Below are 25,587 nucleotides of genomic sequence, written 5' to 3'. Positions count from 1 at the left end.
CACAAAACAACAAAGAACAGAGAGCAAATAAGGCTATAAAAGCCGAAACAAGCATGTAAAAAGGGGGGATTTTTTTTTTTCTTTTTCATTTTTCAGTTGTAACACTACTTAAAATACAAAAAAAAAAGCAGATTGAAGCGAAAAAAGATCCGAAACAGAAAGGCAGAAATCTAAGGTTTCTTTTATTTTTTCGAAAATTCATCTATTATATATATTTATACATAGCATAAACTTATAAAAAAAAAGAATAACAAAAAAAAATAAAAAAATTTTACCTTTCCGGCCACCGCGTGCGGTGGCCGGCGCCGGCGCCGGCGAGCCTCCGGTGGCCGTCCGGTGACCCCCCCCTTCGCCGGAAATCGCTCCGGGCTCCCCTCTCCTCTCTCCCTTTTCTTTTTTTTTTCTCCCTCAGCCTTACAAATGATTTTTTTGAAATTTTTTGACTTTTATAGGGGGCCAAAACGCACCGTTTTGGACCCCCAGTTTAAACAAATAAAACGACGTCGTTTTGATCGCGGGTCGGGTCGACCCGACCCGCACCAGGGAGGATCCGCGTGTTTTTCTTTGGAAGGGCTAATTGCACTTTTAGCCCTTCCGCTTTTTCGGGAGTTTACAATCAAGCTTTTCTTTATTTTTAATCTAGCTCCATGGTTTCGCCCCGAATTCATTCTGGTCCCCCATGCTGCGCAGCGTTTTAATACTTGGGTTTATTGCGCTTTTGACCCTCCAAGTTGCACGCGCGTTACAATCAAGTCCCTTTTCTTTGTTTTCATTTTTAATTGGCCCTACAACTGCGTTTTTAATTCGATTTTAATCCTTTTTTTCGTTTTTTTGAATTTTTATCAAATATCCTTGTTATTTTTATATTATTAGTATTATTAGTATTACTATTTTTATAACTATGTACTAGTAAATATTTCATTACGTATGTGTATACACATATATTTTTGTATTTAACGTTTTTCATTTCACTTTATTTTAATATTTTATTAATTTTACGTACGTTTCTTTTATATTCCAATGTTATTATTATTATTATTATTATTATTAGTTTATGCTTTGTTATATATCTATATATTTATAATATGTATATATACGTACTTATACATACTTAAATATTTTTTTTTCACATTTCATAATTTTTATACACTTACATATATTTATGCATATTTTACATCATATACATACTTATATATTTTACACTCTTAAAAATGCTTTTTGTATATTTCACATATTTTATAATTCACATACATATACTTTATATTATCACGATTTGTAAATATATAAATACACATTTACATTTTTCATAGTATTTACCGGTTTCATATATGTGTACATACTTATCTATGTTTTCATATTCTTAATTTATACGCATTTCTTATCTTATGGCTTAAAATTATATGCATATACATTTTTACATAATTGTATTTATTGTCATTATTGTTAGTCGTCGTTTGTTTATTTATGTACACATGTGCTTTTTTCTAAAATGTTAGTCCTATTTATTTATTTGTATGCTTTGTAATCGCCTCGTCATTTCATTTTGCCTATTGTATTGTTGTTACTCACTTTACTTTGCTCACCTTGTTGTATTCGTTATTGTTTTGTCAAACATCGACACTAAACACCAAAAGGAAAATTTTTCTAAATAAGGCAATATTTCGCGTTTGGAAAATCGAGAAAACGTGCCCTAACGTGCTGGGTTTCGATTTCTTGTTCGACCAAATAGCCAAATATCCTTTTAAACTTTTAAATAAGGCAATATTTCGCGTTTGGAAAATCGAGGAAACGTGCCCTAACGTGCTGGGTTTCGATTTCTCGTCCGACTAAACAGCCAAATATCCTCTTAATGCTTCAAAGTAAGGTTTCATTAAACTATAAGGTGATCTTGGTTTCGATGGTGTAGAGTATCGTGTCCTAACGTGCTGGATGTGATATTCCTCCGGAACAAGAGAATCTTATGTTTCAATTCATGACATCAGATTTTCTTTTAAGAATCGTATTTTTTTAAAAACTCTTCAAATTTTTAATTTTCGACACTAAGACACTAATTAATCAACTAGGTACCAATTTTGGGCGTATCGAGGGTGCTAATCCTTCCTCGTGCGTAACCGGCTCCCGAACTCATTTTTCTGGATTTCGTAGACCAAAATCGTTGTTTTAATAAAATTAAATCATTTATAAAAAAAACAACCACTTTTTTGAGGTGACCCGATCACACTTCGTCAAAAAAAGGGATTGGTGGCGACTCCCGTTTTCATTTTTTAAATCCAAGTCGACCCCGTTTTCATCCAAAAAAATGGTGTCAACAATAATAATGGGGTGACTAGTTAAATTTTTTTGAGAGATGTATATCATATTTATCATAAAATTTAGGAATAATATGTTTATGATTATTTCTAAAAAGAAAATTGACTACGGAAAAAAAAAGGGGTTTCTTTCACTATTTATTTTTGTGATTTGATTCTTTTATTTGTTATTTTTTTAATTTTTCTATTAATTTTACAATTTTAAAAAGCATTATTGATTTTTTGGATTATTTGAAGTTAGTATCTGTTATCTTTTGTACAAAAATAAAAAGGATGGCAATTTCTACTCGGATCATTCCACCATGTGAATTGAAGTCAGTATTTACCATCCCTTTTTACCATGTGGTGGAATGAATATAGGCGGTGAATAGCATAAACAATTTTAATTTAGAAATAAATATTTAACAAAGCTTTAAAATAACAAATAATATTTGATACATTGTTATCAGAGTTTTTAGATTCTACAAGTAAGGTCAGGAGTTGATAAATGTCTTATATAGGGATATGATAACATATTTTTAAAAAATAAATGTTTAAAAAAAGAATCACCTGACAATTTTTTAATGTTACTTGTGGAATAAAAAAACCCATTGTTAATAATGTCAACTACTCATCCAATAACTACAAGTGTACAATATTATTATTAAAGAATAATTACAACGAAATAAATATGTTAAGAAGTATTTTGATGATCGAGTCCATACGAAAGTCTACAGCTAACTTCAACTAATTAACTTGACGCACTAACTATTTTACTAAGAAAATGATTTGATACACCGACAGTGGAATTTGTTAGACTCCATAAGTGGATTAAGGGTTTGACAAGTGTATTATAAGGTATAGTAAAAAAAATTTTTAAAAATTAATTACATAAATATATGTGACACTTGTCACACCCTCAACCCGTATGTGAAGTCTAAGAAACTCCATTGGCAGTGTATCAAATAATTACTCTTTTACTAATATAAGTTAAAGGACAATACGGTAAGTAAATATGAAGAGTGCAGAAAATAAATGCAATTAAAATAGGAAAGATATTTGGTATGTTGCCTGTGAAAATTTTAGACTCTATAAGTAGGGTTAGGGGTCGAGAAGTATCCTATAGGAGTATAGTAAAACATTAAAAAAATAAATATTTTAAAAAAGAGACACATGACAATTTTTAAGGGTTGCTAATGGAATAAAAAAAAGTACGCTGCTAGTGGACTGAATACTAATCCATTAAAATAAATAAAACAATAAAAGACTACTTTGATTATTTAATCTCAATTCACGAATTTAGTGGTAAGGATCATCTTCAATTAATGATAATTAGGCTCCGTTTGTTTCACTGAAAATGGCTTCCGGAAAATGATTTCTGGAAAATGATTTACTTTTCTGAAAAAGCTAATATTTTCTGGTGTTTGGATAAATCTGTGTAAAATATTTTCTTTTCTTTGGCAGGTTCTTTAAAAATATTTCATAAAAGTAATTTTCAATTAAACAAACATACATTTGAGATTTTTTTTTCATTGTTTAATTGAGTTTATTTTATATCTATAATTTTATATTTTACATTGTTTTTACATATATTAAAAATATTTTGTTAAATTTAGGTTCATTGCAACGATTATTTTTTAGTTAAATGACTACCAACTGAGTATTTTTTTTATTTATAAATGTGACATTAACAAATTTGACAAAAAAAATCAACAATGTCAGTAGCTAGACTTGATTTTCAAATCTGGAAAGTAGAGGGGCTAAATTCTTGAAAATAAAAGTACAGAAACTAAATTGCAAATTTGTGAAGAATATATAGACTTATGACATATTTTAACATTTATACTACAAAACATTTATTACTAATATATTTATAATTGTAATAAATATTTAGTATTAAAATATTAATATTGATATTTTCAATAATATGTGAATAATATTATTTAAAATTATTATTTTTAAAATTTACTATTAAAATAAAATTTAAATATTAAATAATTTATTAAAAATAATAAATTATATTAATAATTTTTTATATGACTAAATATAAATAATTTAAAAAGTTTATTTTCTGTTGATCTGTAAGTAATTTTCCGTTGACCAAGCTGTTTTCTGTGAAACAAACACAAAAAAATGCAAAAAATATTTTCTGTAAAACTTTTTACATGTAAACAAACGGACCCTTAATAACACATATCAAATTATTCCTAATCTAGAATTAATGGCACAAATATGTCTCCAGATTAAGGCCAAATGCTTAAAAAGCATACTTGTCACTATCGCATATTTTCTAATGCCTTTGAGCAGTTTATTATAGTTACTAGCTTTGCACTTGGTTATTGTGGTTGTCAACTAGAGGTTGTTACCTAGAACTAATCTTGGGTAATCTTTGACTAGATGCTTGTGTAGTGGGTGGTTGGCTCTCAATCTACTTTCCTCTAGAATTATCGTTGATTTATCTATCACCTAGAATTAATGACATATACTAGGAGTGAGATTGGTTCAATTCAGTTTATTTTTTCGATTTTTTAACCGAACGTGGGTATTCGATTTTTCCATTTTTCAAACCAGTGGACATAAGAAATCAGTTATTACCCAACCATACTAAATCAGTTAGGTTCAGGTTTCAGATTTCCATAATTATTTTTTAGCCTTGAGCTTTTGGACTTTATTTAAACAAAATTGTCTTTGGATTTGGACTATTCAACTTTAATTTGATAAAATTATCTTTGTTTCATATTTCTTACACTATTTGAGAATTTTAATTTTTTAATTATATATAAATCTCAATTAATATATTTATCTAAAAAATAATTTATAAAAACTATAATTATAAATATTTATTAACAATCTAACTAAACATTTATTTAATCACTCTCAATCTTTGCTACACATAATCAAAATGTTAAATTATTTGTATTTTCTAACTCTTAATATGTAATGACCAAAAAAAAAAAGCACCCCAACTTGGAAATGTTAAATGATAACCAAAATTTTAGAAAATTTAACAACAATATAATAGAAAAAAGAACAAGGTACATAATAAGCCAAAAAAGAAAGAAAGAAATAAAGAAAGAAAGAGATGATCACTTGAATTCTTGGAAGTTTTAATAACAATAATAAATAAGTAATGAATTCGTGAGAGACTAATATTGAAATTGTCACAACCTGGTTTGGCGAACCGGTTCAGTTTGGGAGACTATGCCAGCAGAGACCACCTAAGTTGCAAGACTTAGATCGGATAAGGTTGGTAATTTTGTGGCAGAGCGCTACGAAGAACTTCACCAACATTGTGGAATGGCAGTTTGAGCGATAGCGAGGCTGTAATTAGGACGAGGACCTTATTAGGCGGATTTTCTCGCTAATAAGATCGCTACTCGTGTTTTAGTATCGTTCCTTAAGTAAGTACAATAACTTGTAGGACACGTTTAAGTCACCTGACATCTAAGTGGAGGTAACGTGTCAATAATTAGGACACTTGTAGAGCCTCGTCAGATGTGATTAATTAGTGAAAGCGTGTAAGAATAAGTAATGATTAGAGATAATTTTGATTGGTTGGACGTGGGTTATCTATAAATAGGATAACATGATAGTAGAGAGAAATTTCTAATTCACCCTCTCCACCAAACTTTGTTATCATCAAAGAAACTAGGAACTAACTTAAGAAAAGATTGGTAGGATTTCTTTGAATACGGGGTAGGAAGGAAACTCCTATCCAGAAATCATGTGCATGTTTATAGATTCTTGTTGTATCCTAAGTTTTTGATTATTTTCGATGATTAAAGAAGTTGTTTTATTATTTAGCTAAAGAATCAGGAGAAGGTATCAGTGCTAAAGAAAAAGAACCGGTAGAGTAGATAAAGCTCTGACTAAAGTACTTTGGTGAGTTCCTCTATACTTTGTGTCTGGTATCTATGTTAGTTTGCTTACCTCTAAACTTCGTATAGCTAGGTATGTGGCTTAGTTATTTGGTTAAACACGGTTAAATAGGCCTAGAAAACCTGGTATATATATAGTATGAATACTCCTTCCTTGGTGCACAAGCTCCGTATCCAATTGGGTGTGAGGAGGTACATGAGGGGTGTCGTATATAATGATAAAGAAGATACAAGAAAATGCGTTTTGCCTCTGATATGACACTTAGATGCAAGCTGTGATTTGTAAAAACCTGACCTTGTAGGAGAACACTTATGTGTTTATACAAGGAAGGGAGTTAGGAGGATACAGAAGTGATGTTATTATATGGCTCAGACAAGCGAAATTGAAGATACAAGAAAAATTTTGTTCTTCGAGAATTGAGATCAGAAGTTAGCATAAGGAAGGGGTGCATAGAAAAAGGGTGCATGTGGTATTGCATGTTGCATAAAAGCATGGTTAGTCAGTCTATCTGTCATAAATGGTAGTCCACACAAGTGGCGTGTTCGCGGAGCAGATGTGCCCGTGATTGCCATATATGAGTATAGAAACCGGTGTTGTTTGCTACTAGGTTGAGTTGGTTTGCGGTATCATTTGTCAATTAATCTGTAGGCTAGGGTAATGTATCCGCCAAATAGGGAGAACTAGTCAAGTTCTTTTTTTCTTAATGTCTGATAGTAATTAAGGTGAGATTGTTCTTTCTAGGAACTCACTAAGTTCTTACAAACTTACTCAGTTTCTTCTTCTTTTTAGGTTCTTAAGTTAAACGAGGTGATCGAAGGGATACAACTAGATTTGTGACGATTTGCGAGCCTTCTTAATTTCAAGAGTAACATGTATTTGTTGGGGGTGTTAAGCCAATTGTTAGAAACCGCCAATATGAAATTTTAATCTGTATTGAACGATATTTTGAAAACGCTGAATATTGAATGGAAGCTTTGATGACCTAATGCTATTTTGACTTATTAATGTTAATTAAGTGGCCACCAAAGGGATATTCTGTGCATCCTTAATGCAACGGGTTTTTATTTAAATGATGACACTTCCAATAAAAATGGTCTTGAACTAAGGGAATACCATTTTGATTAAAGGGGTACCCACCATAAAGATAATGTTCTCTTCTTTAAAGAAAAGTAAATAGGTGTGTTTTTCTAATCGGGTCAACTGTTATTCTGTTAGTCTGTTGGTTCTTGCTAATGCTAATTAGTATTTGCAACTACTAACTTTGCTGTATAAATACATAGCTCGTCTCATCTTCAGATATTAAAGCTGAATCAATAAAACAAGCAGAATACTTTTTGTATTCTGATTTTAGTTCATTCTTTAGTTTACTTTTTGTATTCTGGTTTTAGTTCCTTCTTCTCTAGTTTAGTTTTCTTTCTCCAAGTTTGGTAAATTGTTTGATAATATATTGGGCTTATATGTTGAAGAAAAATATTAGGCTTTTTTGGAATTTTTAATTAGTTTTTTTGGATTTTTTAGTGTTCAATGGAATAAACTAAAATCGAACTGAATTGATGTGGTTCATGGCATCATCTAATTGAAACTAAACAAACTAACAAAAAAAACCTAAATCGAGTCGAACCGAATTTTCGATTCAACTTAGTTTCCCTGTTTGATTGGGTTTTTGGCTCAACTCTAGCATGTGCTCAAATTAAGAGCACTAAACCACAAGCATCTTTTGTAAATCAAGTTTTAACTCTCTTTCAATTACTAATTCATTAACTTTCGGATCTTCCAATCGCATAAATAATTTAACTCATTATAGATTGCAAGTAACATAAAAAATATATTTTTTAATAATTTAAAAATAAAAAATAAAAACTTAAAACTTAAAATAAAAAAATATAATTTTTAGAAAACTCCTAATAACTTTTAAAAAATTGCAAAAGAAAGTATATATTTTTATTAAAAATTATGAAAATTTAAAATATAAAAAATTCGAAATGAAAGTTAGTCAACATTGGTCAACACCTAGTCAACACAAGTAAAAGTAAAATGTATATTTTTAAATTATTTAAATATTCTTTTCCTATTTCTTATTTTTGATTGAAAAATATTTTTTTAATTTTAATAAGCATGAACGCCGTGAGACACATTTTGATTGATTGAGGTGTCACGTAATATGTTTTGATTGATGCCATATGTCAAACGGTTTTGGTAAACTGCTGTAAAGGTCATCCATTTATGTTTTTTTAGTCACTCAACTATAAAAAATTACAAAATGATTACCTAATTATTAATAATTTTCTTTTTTGGTCACTCACCATAAAAAGTTACAAAATAATTATCTAACTATTCCAGTTTTCCTTTTTGGTCTCTGGCTTGCTAACATAAAAATGAACATCCAAGATAGTTGGGTGACTAAAAAGATAAAATTGAATAATTAAGTGGCAATTTTGTAACTAGGAGCAATTTACCAATCAGTTTTTAACACAGTTACAAAATGATTGAACTGAATAAGCAGAAAAGTTAGAAAAAAAAAAAGAGAGTTTTAGGTAGGAAAATGAGAAAACATGTATAGTTTGGGGGGCGGCCAAAGGCATTAAAATGTTTTAACGTCTGGTGGAAGTCGGGGCAGGAAAAAATTGGCCCCGTAGCAAACGTCGGCATTCGTAGCTTCTATTTTAAGGAAGACCTCGAAACAGAAGCAAAAGAATGGTGATGGGTAGAGTTAGAAATTGGTGGAGCCATTCCAAAACTGTTGCTGTAATATGGTTCTCTTCTCTTGCTTTGTTCTTCTTTCTCTTCCAATTGGCTCTCCGAAATTCCACCTCTCTTTCTTCCCTTCCTTCAGGTACTCTTTCTTCTTCTATCAAGTTTTCTTGGTAATTAAAGTTGAAAATATGACGACTTTTAAGATCTAATCGCATTTTAGCTTTAAAATAACTAACGAGAAGCTTAGTTGTTTATCATGATGTCCTAATTTTTCATATGAGCTTTAAAATTGTCCTGGGTTTATGTGTTTTTGTTGCTGGGATTTGATGAAACTTCGCGTTTTCTTGCTAGGATTCGGGATTTTGAGTGTAAATGTTGTGTGTGTGTGTGTGTGTGTGTGTGTGTTTATTGATTTACGGTCTTCCCTTTTACTTAATATTGCTTTTATGATATGCATTAAAAGGTTGAACTCTTTTGGATGACTGTTTGAGCTACCTGACACCACTTAATTTTGATGGTTTTATGTTTGAGATCCGTAGAACATAATGTTGCCATTTGTGAATTCGTGGTGTTAGTTCATCATGCTTGCCTTATTATTAAAAATTCTCATTTTGTAATATTCTTTTATCAAATTATTGATAAGAAATTAAATTGATAGCCTTTTTTTTCTTTTTCTTTTTTTCTTTTTAAATCGGAGCTTCGCACAAATTCAGGCTAGCTTTGCACGCTTGGACTTTAGTGTGTTAACTTTGTTAGGGATATTTTTATCAGATTCTGCTATGGCAAATAGCAATCGAAGATCAACATTGTATGATAAAATGGAAAGGGATTTGGACCAGCATGGAGCAGCTTTTCTTAAACATGGTGAAACTTCTCAATCGCTGTCACTTTCAGATCTCTTTACTTTAAAAAATGGATTTGTAACACCTGTACTTAAGGTAATATATGAGTCAACCGAGCTATAATCAATCCTTCCGTACAAGCGGTTAATAATGGCTTTCCTTCTCATTTCAGGCAGCACATCCTCCTGTACGGGCCAACGTTTTGTATATGAGCACAGAATACTCAGTGCCCATCTCGTAAAATTTTGTTTCATTGGATGTTTTTTTCCATTTGTTGTTTTTATCAAATTTTTGACCTACTTGTTTCTTATCAGAATATTGACCCCAGAAGTAAAATGCCTGCACTAATAACTTTGATCCGATCTTAGTTAAGTGTGATTTCCCATCATGCCGTTTTAGCAAAAGTTTTAAGAGTTGAAGCTGGCTTTATAATTTACAGGACTTAGAGATAATTAAAGGGGACTTCTATTTAATATTTCCATTTTATGCTTAGCCCTTTTTGTGGGTTGAGGGAGGGGTTAGCCCTTACATTATACTCTGATGCATGCTTTGTTTGTCACAGGAAGGCTGTAAAGCAAGTATTTGATCCATACTTTGACAAAGGTAATCTGTTGTAAAGAAGTATATTTTTGTGTTGCTGTTTCTTCCACATTTTTCTGTTATCTATTTAACTGATTTGATATTTCTTTTAATAACGAGAGTAGTTTAGAGTTATCATTTATTCCTTTATTTAATTGATAACTTTTGCTTTTCTGCATTTATTCTCATGTGTTCGCTTGCTTATATATTTTGGTTAGCGATCTGGTTTCAGAACTCAAGCTTGTACCATTTCAGTATGTTCCACGCATCACATCATATTGCACCTGTTTCCGCCTCTGAAATTGAGGTAACTTGCCTGTTATAGCTATTTTGTTACCTTTTTTTTCTGCTTGTTAGATGTTGGGTTCGATTTTTGAAGCCTCTTTTCTTTTGTCAGATTGAAGATGAAGCAGCTGCTGCTAAAGCTGTTGCAGAAGGGCTATGCCCTTTAGAAATTGTCTTAGACAGGGTAGTTTTAACTTCGACTGGTGTGCTTCTTGGCTGCTGGCAGGTTAGTCCTTCACTTATAGTCTCCTGTTTCCTAAATGAGCTGTTGAAAAAGGAAAGATAACATTTTAGTGCCAGATAACATTTTTATTTTTCTGTAGGTAATTTCTGGAACAGATCCCGTAAGCATTCGTGCTAAATTGAGAACAGCACTTCCACGAGCACCAGAGAAGCAACTTGTAAGATCCTTATGAAAATCTTAATTTTGACTAAACTAGTAATATTCAAACGGCAACATTGTGTCTTTCAAAAATAAAGAAGAAGAAAGAAAGAAATGGCAACATTGCTAATATAAGGGCTATACTTTTTTATGGTAATATCTTGGCCTGTTATTTCTTATTTGATGGTTTTGGCATCATTTTTAGGATCTCTGTCTTGTTTGACAATCATAAGTATTTATGTGACTGTAAAGGAAATGTTTTTTATTTTAAAATAGAACTTTTTTGCTTACTTTTGCAGTATGATGAGGCTATTCTTCACACATCTTTTGCAAGGCTTCTGAGTCACCCTAAAGCTTCACTCATGGTATTATTTTTAAGTTCTATCCAGTTACAGTAGTTTCCTTTTTATTCTTAATTTTTATGAAGTTACATGTATAGAAGTACATTAAGAGTAGTTACAATTAATGCCAATTTTTACATCCATATAAGAAATTAACCAATGGACCAGAAAATAACTGGATAAATCCAACATAATGTTGGACTAAACCCACACATTGTGAGACTGAATTTTCAATCACAAATTCATCTTCTTTGTTTCATCCCTTTCAATGTTCTTTTGAGTTCCGTAGGTCAACATGTATATTTTCATTCCTTTTTATATTGCCATGATATTTGAACCATGAAATACTACATAGTTATTGCTGTTGTAATTTGAGAGAAGCCCATTTGCTGACTCAAGCATTGTAAAGTTTCCCTTGACTCTTGTATGAGTAAACTGTGACTTTTTGCCACTATGGCAAAAGTATGGCTGGCAAAGCTTGTTATATTAGTTTCCTTGTTTAGATCTAATGGTGAATTGAAGTTACAAGAATTATGTGATTGGTTCAAGCTCATATTCTTACATATATGTATACAATGCATGTCTTATGCAGGACACTGATAGTACTTCAAATCCAATCAAACTTTTCCATAAGCTAGTCTCTCAACTAAACAATGAAATCCGTGGATTTAAGGCAAGTAGTTATTCTTTGTATCATTACTTGGCATGCATTTTCATTGTCTGAATAGCTTCCTATGCGTGATCCTCATGTTTTGATTGATCACTTTATTTTTAATCCGCTCATGCATGAAATCTCACATGTGCATGATCCCCACTTTTTGATTATTTACTTTATTTTTAATCGGCCACCCCCTTCTCCTCTCTTTTAAATTTCTTGAAAATCATAATTTAACTCCGAGTCTTTTATTTTTATTTATTTCTATTCTTGGCCCCCGTAACTTTTTTATAACTTCTAAGTTGAAGCTTTTCAAACTTTCCACTTAATTCTTGTGTGTTTTGTTTTCCGTAAAGAAGAAAAAAAAAGAGTATTATCAATATTTCCTTGTATAAATGTTTTTTTTCACTTTTCATAGAATTGTTTTTTCCTAAAATATCATACTTGATGTCTCTCATAACTTTTACAAAATTCTTTTTTTTTTCATGGTTTGCTTATTACTTTTGAATGTTTTCTTATTAGTTATAACTTTCACAATGAGGAAATAGAAGCCAGGTTCCTCTGTTGACAAAATCATATGCTAGCAATGGTGTCAAGCACTCCAATGCACTGATATATGTACTTTTTTTTTATTGAACCTTAACTTTTATTTTTTCCTTTTTTTTGACTTTCCTGCAAGACTGTTTCTTTTATTTTGCATATTATTTCAACTAATATAAATAACTAAAATCTGAACTACAAAAAGGAAAAGAAAGAACTCAACTTCAAATCTTGTCTTTGGCCCAATTGACAATTCATGCAAGAATAGTATGATATTCTCACCTGAAAGTGATAAGAGACAGTTTTGTTTTAGAAAAGACATTTGCTGGTTGGGTGTGGTATTCTGGAACTGAAATTGAATCAAATACAGTTGATAACTAATCTACCCGAGTCAAAATCGGTTTGGGTTGTTTCATTTTTTTTAAATTAAAAAAAGTTTATGTTTTTTATATAATGCTTTTAAGTTTTTTTTTTCTTCTGTAACTTAGATGTAAATTATTGATTTTCATATCATAAAAATTTAAATGTATTGAAATTTAATAAATATAAAATTCAGTTTGGTTTGAACATGAATATAAAATTGAACTGAACAAAATACTTCCAATCGTAACCCAAATCAATTTCCATAAAAACTGTACTGAATACCATGGTTACTGCAGGTTTTCTGTTTTCTTGGTTTCTCTTGCTCATAATTGAGTTTTTACCTTAGTACCTGCTTGAAACATATACGTCTTTTAATCTAATCGGATATCCTTTGTGATATTTAGAACTTTTGGTAGGAAAGTCATCTAATGATAACTAAAGATTGTTTAAAAGTCTTGGTAACAACTATACATGATAGAAACACGGCATGATTTGGTTGTTCTTCCGCAATATGATGTAAATTTGTTTGCAAAAACTAGAATGAAAATGATAATTGGATCAGAGATGCATGCAAATGACTATAAACAAAGGCACATTTGTTATGATGAAAATATTAGTATTCGGGATGGGAGTTTCTTGGTCACTACTTTGTTGCTACCATTTTAACTGTCGTGAACTGAGGTAATCCCTGTTTTTTAAAGGACATTTAATTTAAGTACATTGTATCATGTTCTATATCTAAGTTCTTTGATGTTGAACTGTGGAACTTGTAGAAAGCATGGCTCTGGGAAACTTTTGAGCTCATTTTGTGGAAGAACAACAAGAGAATGGCATCAAATTTGTCAATTCTTCACCATCTTTTCTTAGTTAGCATGCAATTCTCGCATCATAGGAAGTACTCGAGCACTGGAACTTTTTGTTACATTGTCAAAGAACGTGAACATCAAATATGTGAATCCTCTTGTACTAGGCATAGGATTAGTCCTACCGGCAAGGACATGGTTGAATGTGAATGCCTTGTTATCTATGTCAACTGTGTTTTTGTACTCAATATATATAAAATATGATTGGTTGGTTTTGTGTTTGATGACAGGCAAAGGTAAAGGAGCTGTGGTATGTGGAGGAATATGATGTGTTGGCCCTTGCCTTAAATGGAAAAATGAAGGTGCGCAGGTTCCAAATGGGTTGCTCAAGTACCTGAAGTTCCAAATTCAGATGCAATTTTAAGCATATTTCAACTTCCATTTCTCCTACAGAGTTGTTACGATAGGGTACAATTCATAGTTTTATTTTGGCCGGGATTAAATATGCTAAGATACCTTTCTACTACTCCAAACATGAATTTGGGATGTTATCAACGAGTTTGATTTGATGTATTAATGGCCTTCTTTTTATTTATTTAAAATATCACAAAGTTATTTTATGATGGTGTCCCTTGATGGTGAATGAAACGATATATTGTTTTTCGTTTTACATAATTAAGAATATTTATTCAAAAATGCTTTTTCTTTCTACTTTTACCAATTTATGCTTTTATGATGTGAAATCTCATGAAAATTATGAGGTTTATATAATTCAAACTAAATAAAATGTCAATTATCAAAAAGAATTAAAATTTTGTGTTGATATGAAAATAATAAAATGTATTTACTTGAAAAGTCACCAGCTTTCGAATGTGAAAGTTTTTTTTTTTAATCTTTAAAATTTGACTTATCAAATCTTAATGTGTTTGGAATTTTCATGAATTCCACCTTGCGATTTATTCTGGATTTAAAATTCTAACGTTATTTAGGTTTATCTAAAAATAGTTATTCTTTTTGGTACATTTAAAATAGATATTTAAATATTATTCACATGTGTTATTATAAAAATTCTCTTTTTCTCCTTTGAACTATTTGTTTCTTTATCTTTTGTTTTGCTCAATGGTGGTGCCAGCCACTGAAGCCAAGTGTGGAGCGGATAACTGCTGAAAGCATCTATGTAGTAAGCTCACCCCAAGATGAGTGCTCTCCTATTTTGACTTTCCTAAAGCCTCAGATAGCACAGTTGAGATGGCAAGGGGTTCTCTGTCCCTGCGGGGATTGAGTGACAGAAGTTTGGAGAATTCAAGAGAAGGTCATGGTGAGACGAGCCATTTATCATTATGATAGGTGTCAAGTGTCAAGTGGAAGTGCAGTGATATATGCAGTTGAGGCATCCTAATGGACTAGTAGACTTGAACCTTGTTCCTACATGACCCGATCAATTCAATCAGGCACTCGCCATCTATTTTCATTGTTCAACTCTTTGACAACATGAAAAATCCATTGTTCAAATGGATTCAAAAGGAAGGCCTTAAATTTTGTGAACAATGCGGAGTTGAATTTGTTGGTTCTTGGATACAAAGATATCAAATGGGATATATAAGGCGAGCATGTCTAATAACTCATGTATGGTATTTGAAACGTCTTCCTAGTTATATCACCAATCTTTTGACAAACCTCTTAAAGAATGTAACACCCCTTACCCGAGACCGTTTCCGGAGTCGAGCACGAGGCATTACTTAGCTTATCTTACCAATTCGGAGCATAAAAACTAGGTTTGAAAATTTATTTCATTATTCGCAGCAAATCTGTCTAATCGCGCAGCAGTTACTAAATTAATTATAACTTGAGCTACAGAACTCGAAATTTAATCCCGTAAATTTTCCATGAAACTAGACTCATATATCTACTCATCATAAATTTTTAGAATTTTTGGTTCAGCAAATTAGTACAGTTTATTAGTTAAAGTCTCCTCTGTGTCACCACCAGACTGCCCTGACCTCTAGTCACTAAAAATAAGTTTTCTCACTATAGGATTTTCATATGAAGTTATTACTTGTTTCTATAGAAAATAGACTCATTAAGGAATCTAAGCATGTAAATTTCAACTCATAACCATTTTTGTACAATTTGTAATTATTTTCTAAACTCAGAACAGGGGACTCCAAAAACAGTTCTGACCCTATCTTACTAAAATTCACATATCTTAAAATATAAATTTCCTTTTTCTACACCGTTATTTTTCCATGAAAATAGACTCAACAAGCTTTAATTCCATATATCATTCACCCTCTAATTCATTTTATACTATCTTGGGTGATTTTTCAAATTCACGTCACTGTGCTGCCTGAATTCTGTTTCTTTGCAAAATTTTATCCTTTCATGATTTCCATGCATAATTTATCACCTAATCTTTCATAACAACAAACACCTTCATCCTTAACCATTTTAATAACCATACATCATCAAATACTTACACATCACTCATTAGCAAAATCATCATTACAAACATACAAAATAACTAAATCCCTATACATGCCATAACTCAAACGTGTTTCGATATAAAATACCGAGCAGTTGTAGTTGATAGTGTGGACGATCTCCGACTTCTTTAGGATCCTTGAAGTAGCTTTGCAATACTATAAGAGAAAGAGAAATAAAAGAAGTAAGCATAAAGCTTAGTAAGTTTACTAGCAAATAAATAACAATATTTAACTTAAATAATTAAACTCAATGTCTATATCTCTAGTTTACTCTTTAGTTAATCTTATACTAGTTCTCTTACTTGTTTACTTAGAATACTTGTGTGCATAACTTACTCAATCCTTGCTGCATCGTTGAACATCAATTGATAGTATAATAAGTTCTTAAGTCTTACAAATTACCTGAGCTTGCCATTTATGCTTTAAACTGAACTTTCATGAACATGATTCGTTTACAAGCCCGTTGAGCTACATTGGAATAATAAGGATACTCGGGTCTCTTCTGATAATAACATGCCAAAGCCATGTCCCAGACATGGTCTTACATGGGATGTTCTCGTGATGGTGCCCATGCCATGTCCCAGACATGGTCTTATAGGGGACCTCTCATCTCGGTGCCAACGCCATGTCCCAGACATGGTCTTACATGGGACCTCTCGTCTCGGTGCCCATGCCATGTCCCAGACATGGTCTTACAGGGGACCTCTCATGATCTTAAGGATGCCAATGCCATGTCCCAGACATGGTCTTACATGGGATCTCTTTACCCAAATGTCATGACATTCGTATCCAGAACCATCCTTATGTATCAACGGGACTTTTAAACTTTAATTCTCTATCATTTCATGCTTGGATCATCATCAAATAAATTCATAAAATAAATTCATAATTGCTGGAAATTAACAGCATTAATAATAAATATTGAAATATTGCATTTATTTACTGTAAACTTACCTCGGTACCAATTATAGCCAAATTCACCAACTTAGTCTTCAACTTTATTCTTCCCTTTGTCTAACCTCGAGTTTCGTACTTCTTGATCTAAAATAGTAAATTTAACTTATTTAATAATCACATTCATTAAAACAGCCCTCGACTCTAACTTTTTCAAAATTACAATTTTGCCCCTAAACTTTTACATAATTACATTTTTGCCCCAAGGCTCGGAAATTAAACTTCATCTCTTATTCTTATGTTTTATAACATTCTGAACATTTTTCCCTTCTATGGCAACATCAAATTCCCACTCTAACATGTACTTATGAACATTAGGTATTTTTACCGATTATGTCGTTTTACTCGTTTTCACTTAAAATCGCTTAGCAAAAGTTGTTTAACATAATTTCTAGCTTCATATTCTATCATAAAACATCAAAATAAACACTTTTTACCTATGGGTATTTTTCCAAATATAAACCCTAGGTTAAATTATTGCTAGAATAAGCTAAATTAAGCTACCGGGATCTCAAAAACGTAAAGAACATTAAAAACGGGGCTTGGGATCACTTACTATGGAGCTTGGAAGCTTGAAAACCCTAACTATGGCTTCCCCCTTGCTGATTTCGTTCATATGAAGAAGATGATGATTTTTGCCATCTTTTTCCCTTTTAATTCATTTTAATTACTAGATTACCAAATTGCCCCTAACTTAAAAATTTTCTATTTCACTTATCTCATGTCCATTTTTGTCTACCAAGTTACCAATGGTATAATTATCATATAAAGACCTCCAATTTAAAGTTTCATAACAATTGGACACCTCTAACATGTAGAACTCAACTTTTGCACTTTTTACAATTTAGTCCTTTTGACTAAATTGAGTGCCCAAACGTCGAAATTTTCGAACGAAATTTTCAAAAAATCATTTTGTGAAATTGTAGACCATAAAAATATAAGAAAAATAAATTTTTTCTCATCGGATTTGTGGTCTCGAAACCACTGTTCTGATAACCTCAAATTTGGGCCATTACAAAGAATTAGAGGGTCTAGTATACTGCGATGTGTGATTTGATCGAAATTATTATTTTATAGATTAGGAATAAGAAACTGTCATCCCCTTCAATTGAATTGGGATGCCCTGGATCTGACATGTCTCTTGGGAAGAGTAACATGAAGCTTTGAATTATGGGCGTATTCAATACTCCAAAATAAAAAAGGCATTTGTTTATGGTCGAGTTGGCTATCTCTTGCCTTTTTCCTCTCCAATCAACCCTTTCTTTGTTGTCTTCACAAGTTGTGATGGATAAATGACAGTGTTTGTCGTTTGTTAAAACTCCATCGGTAACCAGTAGTTTTTCTTGGAAAGTGGGTGACTCTTCGTCAACTTCTTAACTTGTTTCTGTTTTGAGAATATTTCAGAATAATAAATTATTTCACTTGTTGTCTTAAGTTTTTTATATATATTTTGTTTGTTTTTCCATTGTTTAATAAGTCTTCAGTTTTAAAAGTTTTTATCTACTCTTATGACATACTTTTTAGTTTTGCTTATGCATGTAATGTTAGTTTTATGAGTGATTTTAGGGATAATTTTGTTGTTATCCTCTCTAGTTTGGTAAATACTCGATTCTTTTGTCAATTTTTGCTCTCCGCTTTGAAATATTCGGGGTTGATTTCCTTATCATATAAGTGATTACAATCACTTTAGATATATTGTGCTTGAATTGTGATAAAATTAATTGTCAACTTGCTAATTCAAATTCAAAATTTTAATTAATAATAAAATCATATTATGTTATTTAAATTTATTAATAAAAATATTAATTTGAAAATTTTATTAATAAAAAAAACCCAGTTAATAGCGGAACCAAGTTTAGACAAAATGCTAAGAAGTTTGAAATGGTAATTCGGCCCGACTCGGTTCATATGAGAGCTACGTAGACAAAGGGAATGGCAATCATGTAATTCCAGTGGAAGAAAGTCCCTTTCATGGTATTTCCCCTACGAGAGTGATTGGTTCCACCAAACGAATAAGCAAAAGAAGCCCCTAAATTTCTTTCTGTTGAAAGTTAAGGAACATCCATAGCCGTCCATTTTAGTCACTCTTAAACTATCCACCGTTAGATTCCAACCGCCAAACAACCCCAACCTTCCTTACAAACCAGCTTTTAGCATCTTAAGCAGCTCAGCTTTCTTACGCATACAAAACACACTTTTCACTCAAGCAACTGCCCCAATAAGAACAAAACCAAAGCTTTGGGTTAGTTTCCTTTTTTAATTATATCAGAGGTTTCAGAAAGAAAAAGAGCCTTGGAAAGTGAAGATGGGATCTGGGGCTGGAAGTTTTCTTAAGGTTTTTTTTAAGAACTTTGATGTTCTTGCTGGGTAATTTCCTCTTGCCCCATTTATCTTGTTTCTACTTTGGGTCATGTATTTTATATATGTATGCTATTGCTGCTTTAAAAAATGTAAATTTTAAAACATCAACTAAGAGAACAGAAATAGAGTTTTAGGCTTATTGTATACTTTTAACTTCAAGCTATTTGTGTGTGTTCCTGAATATCTTTAATATTTTATTTTCTAATTTGGTTTTTGGGTTAATTTTGCAGGCCAGTTATTAGTCTTCTGTATCCTCTGTGAGTGTGTTTTTCAATCTTTTTGGGGTTTCATTTACTTTTTTTCTCTTACCCTTTTAATTGGTGTAATTTACAAGTTGTCTGAACTTGAATTGGCTTAATTGTTCCATGGCATTGAATTCTTAAACAGTTATGCCTCAGTTAGGGCAATTGAATCCGAGTCTCGTGCCGATGACCGACAATGGCTTACATATTGGGTTCTCTATTCCATGATTACATTGCTGGAACTCACCTTTGCCAAAGTCATTGAATGGTAAATTTTTATGCTCTTGAATGATCAAGTTTGTGTTGCTCCTAGATAGCACATTTCTTGCTCTAACACTATCCCTATATATACATTTCCCGTTTCCGGGAATCCGAGTTAACTTTTTCTCTTTTGCTTTGGGGGTGTCTGAGAGAGGGAAAGCTCAGATTTTTCATTTGATTAAACAATTATGATTCTAGTTGACCAACTCAAGAAAAAAAATGGTTATTGTGCTTATAAAATTGACAATTTAGGTGACCAAACCTGTTGTATTCTTTAATTAGCTTCTCATCCACTAGAAGAGGAACCCATTTCTTTACCAAGGGTTTCAACTCACTTTATTTCAACAAATCGATTCCATCGAAAAAGTGGAAAGCATTGCCAAGATAAATCTAACTTGGTTATATTGAAGTTTCACCAATGTGTTAATTACTTATCTTTATATTTCTTTGCCCTGGTTTAGTTTCTCGGATAGTTGTGCGAAAAACTTCATGATACTTATGCTGATTTTAAAGAAGGGAAGTTGTATGCTAAAGGCTTCTTATCATAATTATGCACATTCAGAAATTGCATTTGCCTATACCTTGCTGAAACATTTGAGAACATGAATACAGGATCCCAATCTGGTCTCACGCGAAGTTGATTTTCACCTGCTGGCTGGTCATCCCGTACTTCAGTGGTGCTGCTTATGTTTACGAGCATTATTTGAGACCTTTCTTTATGAACCCACAACAGACAATTAACATCTGGTATGTCCCGAGGAAGGACTTCTTCAGTAAATCAGATGATATTTTAACTGCTGCCGAGAGATACATTGAAGAGAACGGGACTGATGCATTTGAGAAGCTCATTCATAGGGTATGCCATCAATGATCGGATTCTCTTTCAGTTACATGTTTTTGCGAGCTGTAATTCATACAAGGAAGTTTGATTTTGCAGCATCTTTTTATTTTCATCCATTCATGTTGGTTCGCTATTAACTGATAGAAGCTCTTGAAAAATTTGACTACTGTTGGTTTTTGTAATAATCCATTGTTCTTCCATGGGTTTGCAGGCTGACAAGTCGAGGAGCAGTGGTTACATATATGATGACGATGGCTACAGATATTGAACCTTGTAGCTCTATGTGTAGCAAGTAACAACCCATAATATATACATATATGCTGTCAAGATGAAGTGTCTGGGAAAGAGACATTTTTGTGAGTGTGAAGAAGTATGAATGGTTGTGTAATGTTATGTAATTATGATAGGTTGCTTGAAACTTTGATATGGTAGATAGTGCAAGTTCCCAATTACTTTTTCATATTACGCTTACTTTCTGTATCTAGTAATTTTCATGCTTGTTTTTGTTTTGTTTCACTGCTTCACAAAGGTTATTTTATCTCATTGCTAATAGATCAATGGTGAAGGAAATTAAAGACGAAATTAAGTTTAATCCCCACCATCTTTAATCATGATTTAATTGCCATAGCTAGTTTTTGTTAAATCACCAATCAAGCCCCTTTTAATATCAATTCACTTCTTTTCTTTTCTCACATTAGACTTACTACACTTCTTTCTCCTTTGCAAATTAGTCCCTAGCTCAACTTTTGACTATTTGCAATTTTATTCAATTTCGATATTTTCCAGTGTTACACCAGTTTATACAACTATTGTCTAGTAGTGGTCACTTTTATATGATTCTCATGACAAGAAAGACTAATGTCAGGCTGTCTATGAACGATATTGTTATCACTGAATACCCAGACATTTCTCTCACTCCAAAATATCCCTCTCTTTTAAGAATCCTTTCTAAATCCAGGAGTTAGCCCCCTAAGTCTCAACAACGATTGATTTATTTGTGGGAATTGAAAAGGAAAATTATCTTTATACTTTGATATTTGGATCCAAAAAGATTCAGCCTTAATGGAATGAAAAATGTCCTGATAAAATATATATTTTTATATATTCTTAAAAAAATTAATTAATTAAAAACAATATTGCTATTCTTCAATTAACTCATGCCTGTGACATGGGGTTATCATTTTAGCACTTGATATGTTTATCAAATATGCCAGGGTTTTGTCCAGACATGGAAATTCCTATTTAGTTTCAGGTGACTGTGTGGAGTTGATCTTTGTCAATCATCAATATTAATCAGAGCATTGAATTTAAGCAGCTGATAAGGTCTTAAACTCAAAAAACCTGACAACAGCAGACTCAGAAAAGGTAAACTAATCCCACATAGGTATTTTAGGAAAAGTGTTCATGTTATTAATATAGGATGGAAGCAGTGCTGTTATTCGCCGAGCTTGGTAACGCAAGCTTGTGACCCAGGTGGGGTATTTGGGGTTATAGAACATCTGGTCTGGCTTAAGCGGTCGGATTCATTGTGGCAAATCACCGGCCTTGGCTCCTTTCCAAGCAAGGAGTGATCCACGGGATTTGAGCGAAAGCTGTGAGTCTCGTGGGATCCTAGGGAGAATGGTAATGCGTGAGGCTGGTTTCACAGAGCAGCGATAACTATCCGTTCTTTGCAGTGCTAGGATAGCAAGCTGGTGCCTCCTGAATCCAATAGGTGGCTCCCTGGGTTGACCATAATTGAACTATCCAACACCTATTTTACAGAGTGTCTACTATTTGGTTTACTGATGGAGTTTGACATTTCATGTAATGTTTGTTGGTGATGATACGGGTTGTTTGGCAATCCATTACTTTGTTCACCTCTCCTTCCTTAAAAAATGGACTACTCTTTCTTTTAACCACCCACCCACTTGCATAATCCAATCTAATTAAGTTAAACTCAAAAAAAGTAACTACAAACTTAAATTCACGTACGATATATTACAAATTTCTATAAAAAGAAGAAGTCAAATTAGAAGTACTTTTAAAAACTAAATATGAAAGTTTTGGAGTGGCCAAACATAAATTATTATATTTTTAAATGCTGATTATAAGAATTAAATTGTTTATTTTTTTCAAAATTTATAGGGTTAAAAGTATAATTAATGAAGAAATATGATCAAAATTGAGTGGTAAAAAATATGTAAAATCTTGGATTCAGAAAAAAAATAATGGCATAGACATGGGAAAACTGAGGGAAAATAAAAGATATTAATTGTCGTAATTCGATGGGCCCAACACCAAAATATTTTAGTGTAATGGAGACAAAGGAGAAAGAACAAGATGAGACAGATACAATCATACAATGAAAGTTGGAAAAGTACTTTCAATTTTTATATACATTATTTATACTCTAATTACTCTCCCAGGCCCAATCAAATTGGGATATTAATTAAGAAACAGTTTCACATAACCAAAAAAAAAAAAAAAGACACAAGCATTTGTCTGTCGTTGAAACTTGAGACAATTTGAGAAGGGAAAGGGGACAAGCTTTACTGTTGAAGCAAATTTGTAAGAAATTCAGCATCAGAGCTAGATATATCCATGGAATCTAGACATTGCGATAGCCTCTCACTCAAATCATCTACTTCTTTCTGTAATCTTCTGACATAACTGCATGTTTCTTTCAAAATTTTCGTTGTCGATGATGATGCCTACAAACATAAAATCATATACCAAAAAAAGGGTTATTACATAAAATAATACAGTTTATCCTGATCATGATTGTCAGTCCAAAATGTCTGCATAGGATCATAGGGTTCCCTGTTGTTTATTGTTCAGTTATTACCAGAACATTGTCATCGTAAAGACTAAAGAGCTTGCCTAACCATGCATGGTTTTCAGTTACTTCAGCCTTGTCAATGACATGGAAACAAGAGAGGAGGATAGGATAAAGAAAAGAGAGAGGAAAACACTACCCTGCCATGGCGGCCATGATTGAGCTGAGGAAGCAATGTTCCAAGTCTTAAGATGAGAGCATTGAGCTCATCATCTGTGATTTTGTTTGAAGCTCCAGACATGAAGAACCCTAGCTACCTTTTTTGCTCTTTTCCTTCCAACACTTATATAAATTACTGATAATGGTGTGGTGGAGTTTGACATAGGAGGAAGTAGGCTGCTTATAAAGAGAGTTCGAGGGTTAGATTGCAAAATGTGGTAGTTGATAAAAACATATTTAAAAAATAAAATTTTGTTGTTGGTTTTCTGATTTACCTAAAATAATCAAACAGGAGACCCCATTTGTCACATATTTCTCCATTACTTTGGCCCACAACTGTGCTGGCCATGCTTAACTCAGTTTGAAATGAAATACTTTTTGTTTAATTATATGAAAATATATTAGACTTTTTTTGTTAATGCAAAGTTCGCACACTTGTCAAAATTTAGTTGGTAACTAAGGCATACATATATTTTTATATAAGTAAAGAGAACTTTAGCATCACTTTTAATAATTTTTAAATATAAATATATAATATGATAAAATTTAATTAAGAGGGTTTACGTACATGAGAAAATATTGTATGAAACTATGACGTCATTCTTATCCCTTTCTACTAGGAAAATGATAAATTAAATTTTTCCTCCTGATTTTTATCTTTTTCCTCCTAAAAGAATTCAAATCCAACTAAAAAAAATTCAAAATCAGGAGAAAAATATGATTGATCATCCTCCCATCGGAAAATGATAAGGATGGAGTAGAATCACAATTTCATATAATCCATTCACTATATACATATATATATTGTTTTGATTTGTATTTTTTATTTTAATTTGTATGAAGCAGTCTAAATTTTTTGTCAAATATTTTTTAATCTTTAAATTAGTGTTTATGAACTATCTAATTGAATTTTTTAAATAAAGATTATATATATCTACGAAAAATGTACAAAATACAGATGTCTACATCTTACCAAATTGGTTCCTCTTGTCTCTTGCAATACACATATATATTATATACAAAGATTTTGATTGAATTGTTGTCATCCAAAATTAGGTCTCAATTTAATTATTAAATTACTAAAAAGATTTTATTTTAATAAAATAATAATTATTAATTTAATGGTATTTTTATCTTTTTATATAAAATCTAAACAAATTTCATGCTTATGGAATATAAACTCAAAACACTACATATATTGTTTACCAATTTTGTCATTTTAACTAAAGTAACATTTGATTTTTATAGGAATTTTTAGTGTCATAAGTTAAGTCAATAGCAACTCAAGAAAAAATGAAAATACTATGATGTACAATTTGAATGTATTTATCTATTTAAATTTTTTTATTCACAATTTAAATTAATTTCTATTTTAATTTTGTTTATTAATTTTAAAATTTACATTTTATTATTTATTATATGTTATTTATAAACGCATTTATATATTCTAAATACGTGATCACACGTATATAAGTGTGATATAATGCAGGCACAACCATTTTCCTGTTTGTCTCGTGCAATTTGCCTCCCCTCTAGTCACAACTTTGGTTCACACTCGCAGTCGATGGCGAGACTTAATTTTTGTGAAAAGGGATATTGTTATAAATTGTTCATGTTGATTATTATGGTATCTAACATCAGCAATGAAAAATATGACATTGACCGTCAGTTAAACACTGCGTAATTTGCATAGCTTAAATCGTTAGTAACAACATCAAGATGGCGATAAAGACATTGATAAATTAAGTCCTACACTTGACAGCACCAAATTTATTTAGAAATGAATATACAATTTTTTCTAAAACCAAAATTTTATT

At 31.7% G+C, this 25,587-nt stretch overlaps 3 protein-coding genes across 8 annotated transcripts; 2 read left to right on the top strand and 1 right to left on the bottom strand.

The window, feature by feature from the left end:
- The first annotated feature begins 8,665 nt into the window (after positions 1-8,665).
- Positions 8,666-14,271, top strand: LOC107946508 (uncharacterized). Of its 6 annotated transcripts, none has more exons than XM_016880874.2 (11): positions 8,666-9,000; positions 9,633-9,799; positions 9,876-9,940; positions 10,266-10,306; positions 10,501-10,589; positions 10,680-10,793; positions 10,891-10,968; positions 11,249-11,314; positions 11,883-11,963; positions 13,622-13,849; positions 13,942-14,271. In XM_016880874.2, exons 1-11 carry the CDS (start codon positions 8,862-8,864, stop codon positions 14,047-14,049), a joined length of 1,176 nt encoding a protein of 391 aa, XP_016736363.1. In that variant the 5' UTR covers positions 8,666-8,861; the 3' UTR covers positions 14,050-14,271. The 6 variants fall into 6 exon arrangements, with proteins under 6 accessions (XP_016736363.1, XP_016736367.1, XP_016736361.1 ...); XM_016880872.2 differs by having other exon boundaries at positions 8,688-9,000; positions 9,559-9,799; XM_016880875.2 differs by having other exon boundaries at positions 8,688-9,000; positions 9,559-9,799; positions 13,622-13,856.
- A 4,759-nt stretch (positions 14,272-19,030) lies between these two features.
- Positions 19,031-21,253, top strand: LOC107946507 (HVA22-like protein a). The gene is made up of 5 exons (XM_016880871.2): positions 19,031-19,455; positions 19,680-19,706; positions 19,837-19,959; positions 20,565-20,808; positions 21,005-21,253. Exons 1-5 carry the CDS (start codon positions 19,394-19,396, stop codon positions 21,059-21,061), a joined length of 513 nt encoding a protein of 170 aa, XP_016736360.1. The 5' UTR covers positions 19,031-19,393; the 3' UTR covers positions 21,062-21,253.
- Positions 21,254-23,030: 1,777 nt separating this feature from the next.
- LOC107947615 (transcription factor ILI3) lies at positions 23,031-23,912 on the bottom strand. The gene is made up of 2 exons (XM_016882209.2): positions 23,751-23,912; positions 23,031-23,486 (listed from the first exon to the last, which is right to left on the bottom strand). The coding sequence occupies exons 1-2, from the start codon at positions 23,850-23,852 to the stop codon at positions 23,325-23,327; spliced, it is 264 nt and encodes an 87-aa protein (XP_016737698.1). The 5' UTR covers positions 23,853-23,912; the 3' UTR covers positions 23,031-23,324.
- Between the last annotated feature and the right edge of the window lie 1,675 nt (positions 23,913-25,587).

Source organism: Gossypium hirsutum, chromosome D12 (genome assembly GCF_007990345.1).
Source record: "Gossypium hirsutum isolate 1008001.06 chromosome D12, Gossypium_hirsutum_v2.1, whole genome shotgun sequence".
NCBI lineage: Eukaryota > Viridiplantae > Streptophyta > Magnoliopsida > Malvales > Malvaceae > Gossypium > Gossypium hirsutum.
The sequence above is the reverse complement of the archived record's forward strand: the minus strand, read 5'-3'. Positions and strand labels throughout refer to the sequence as shown.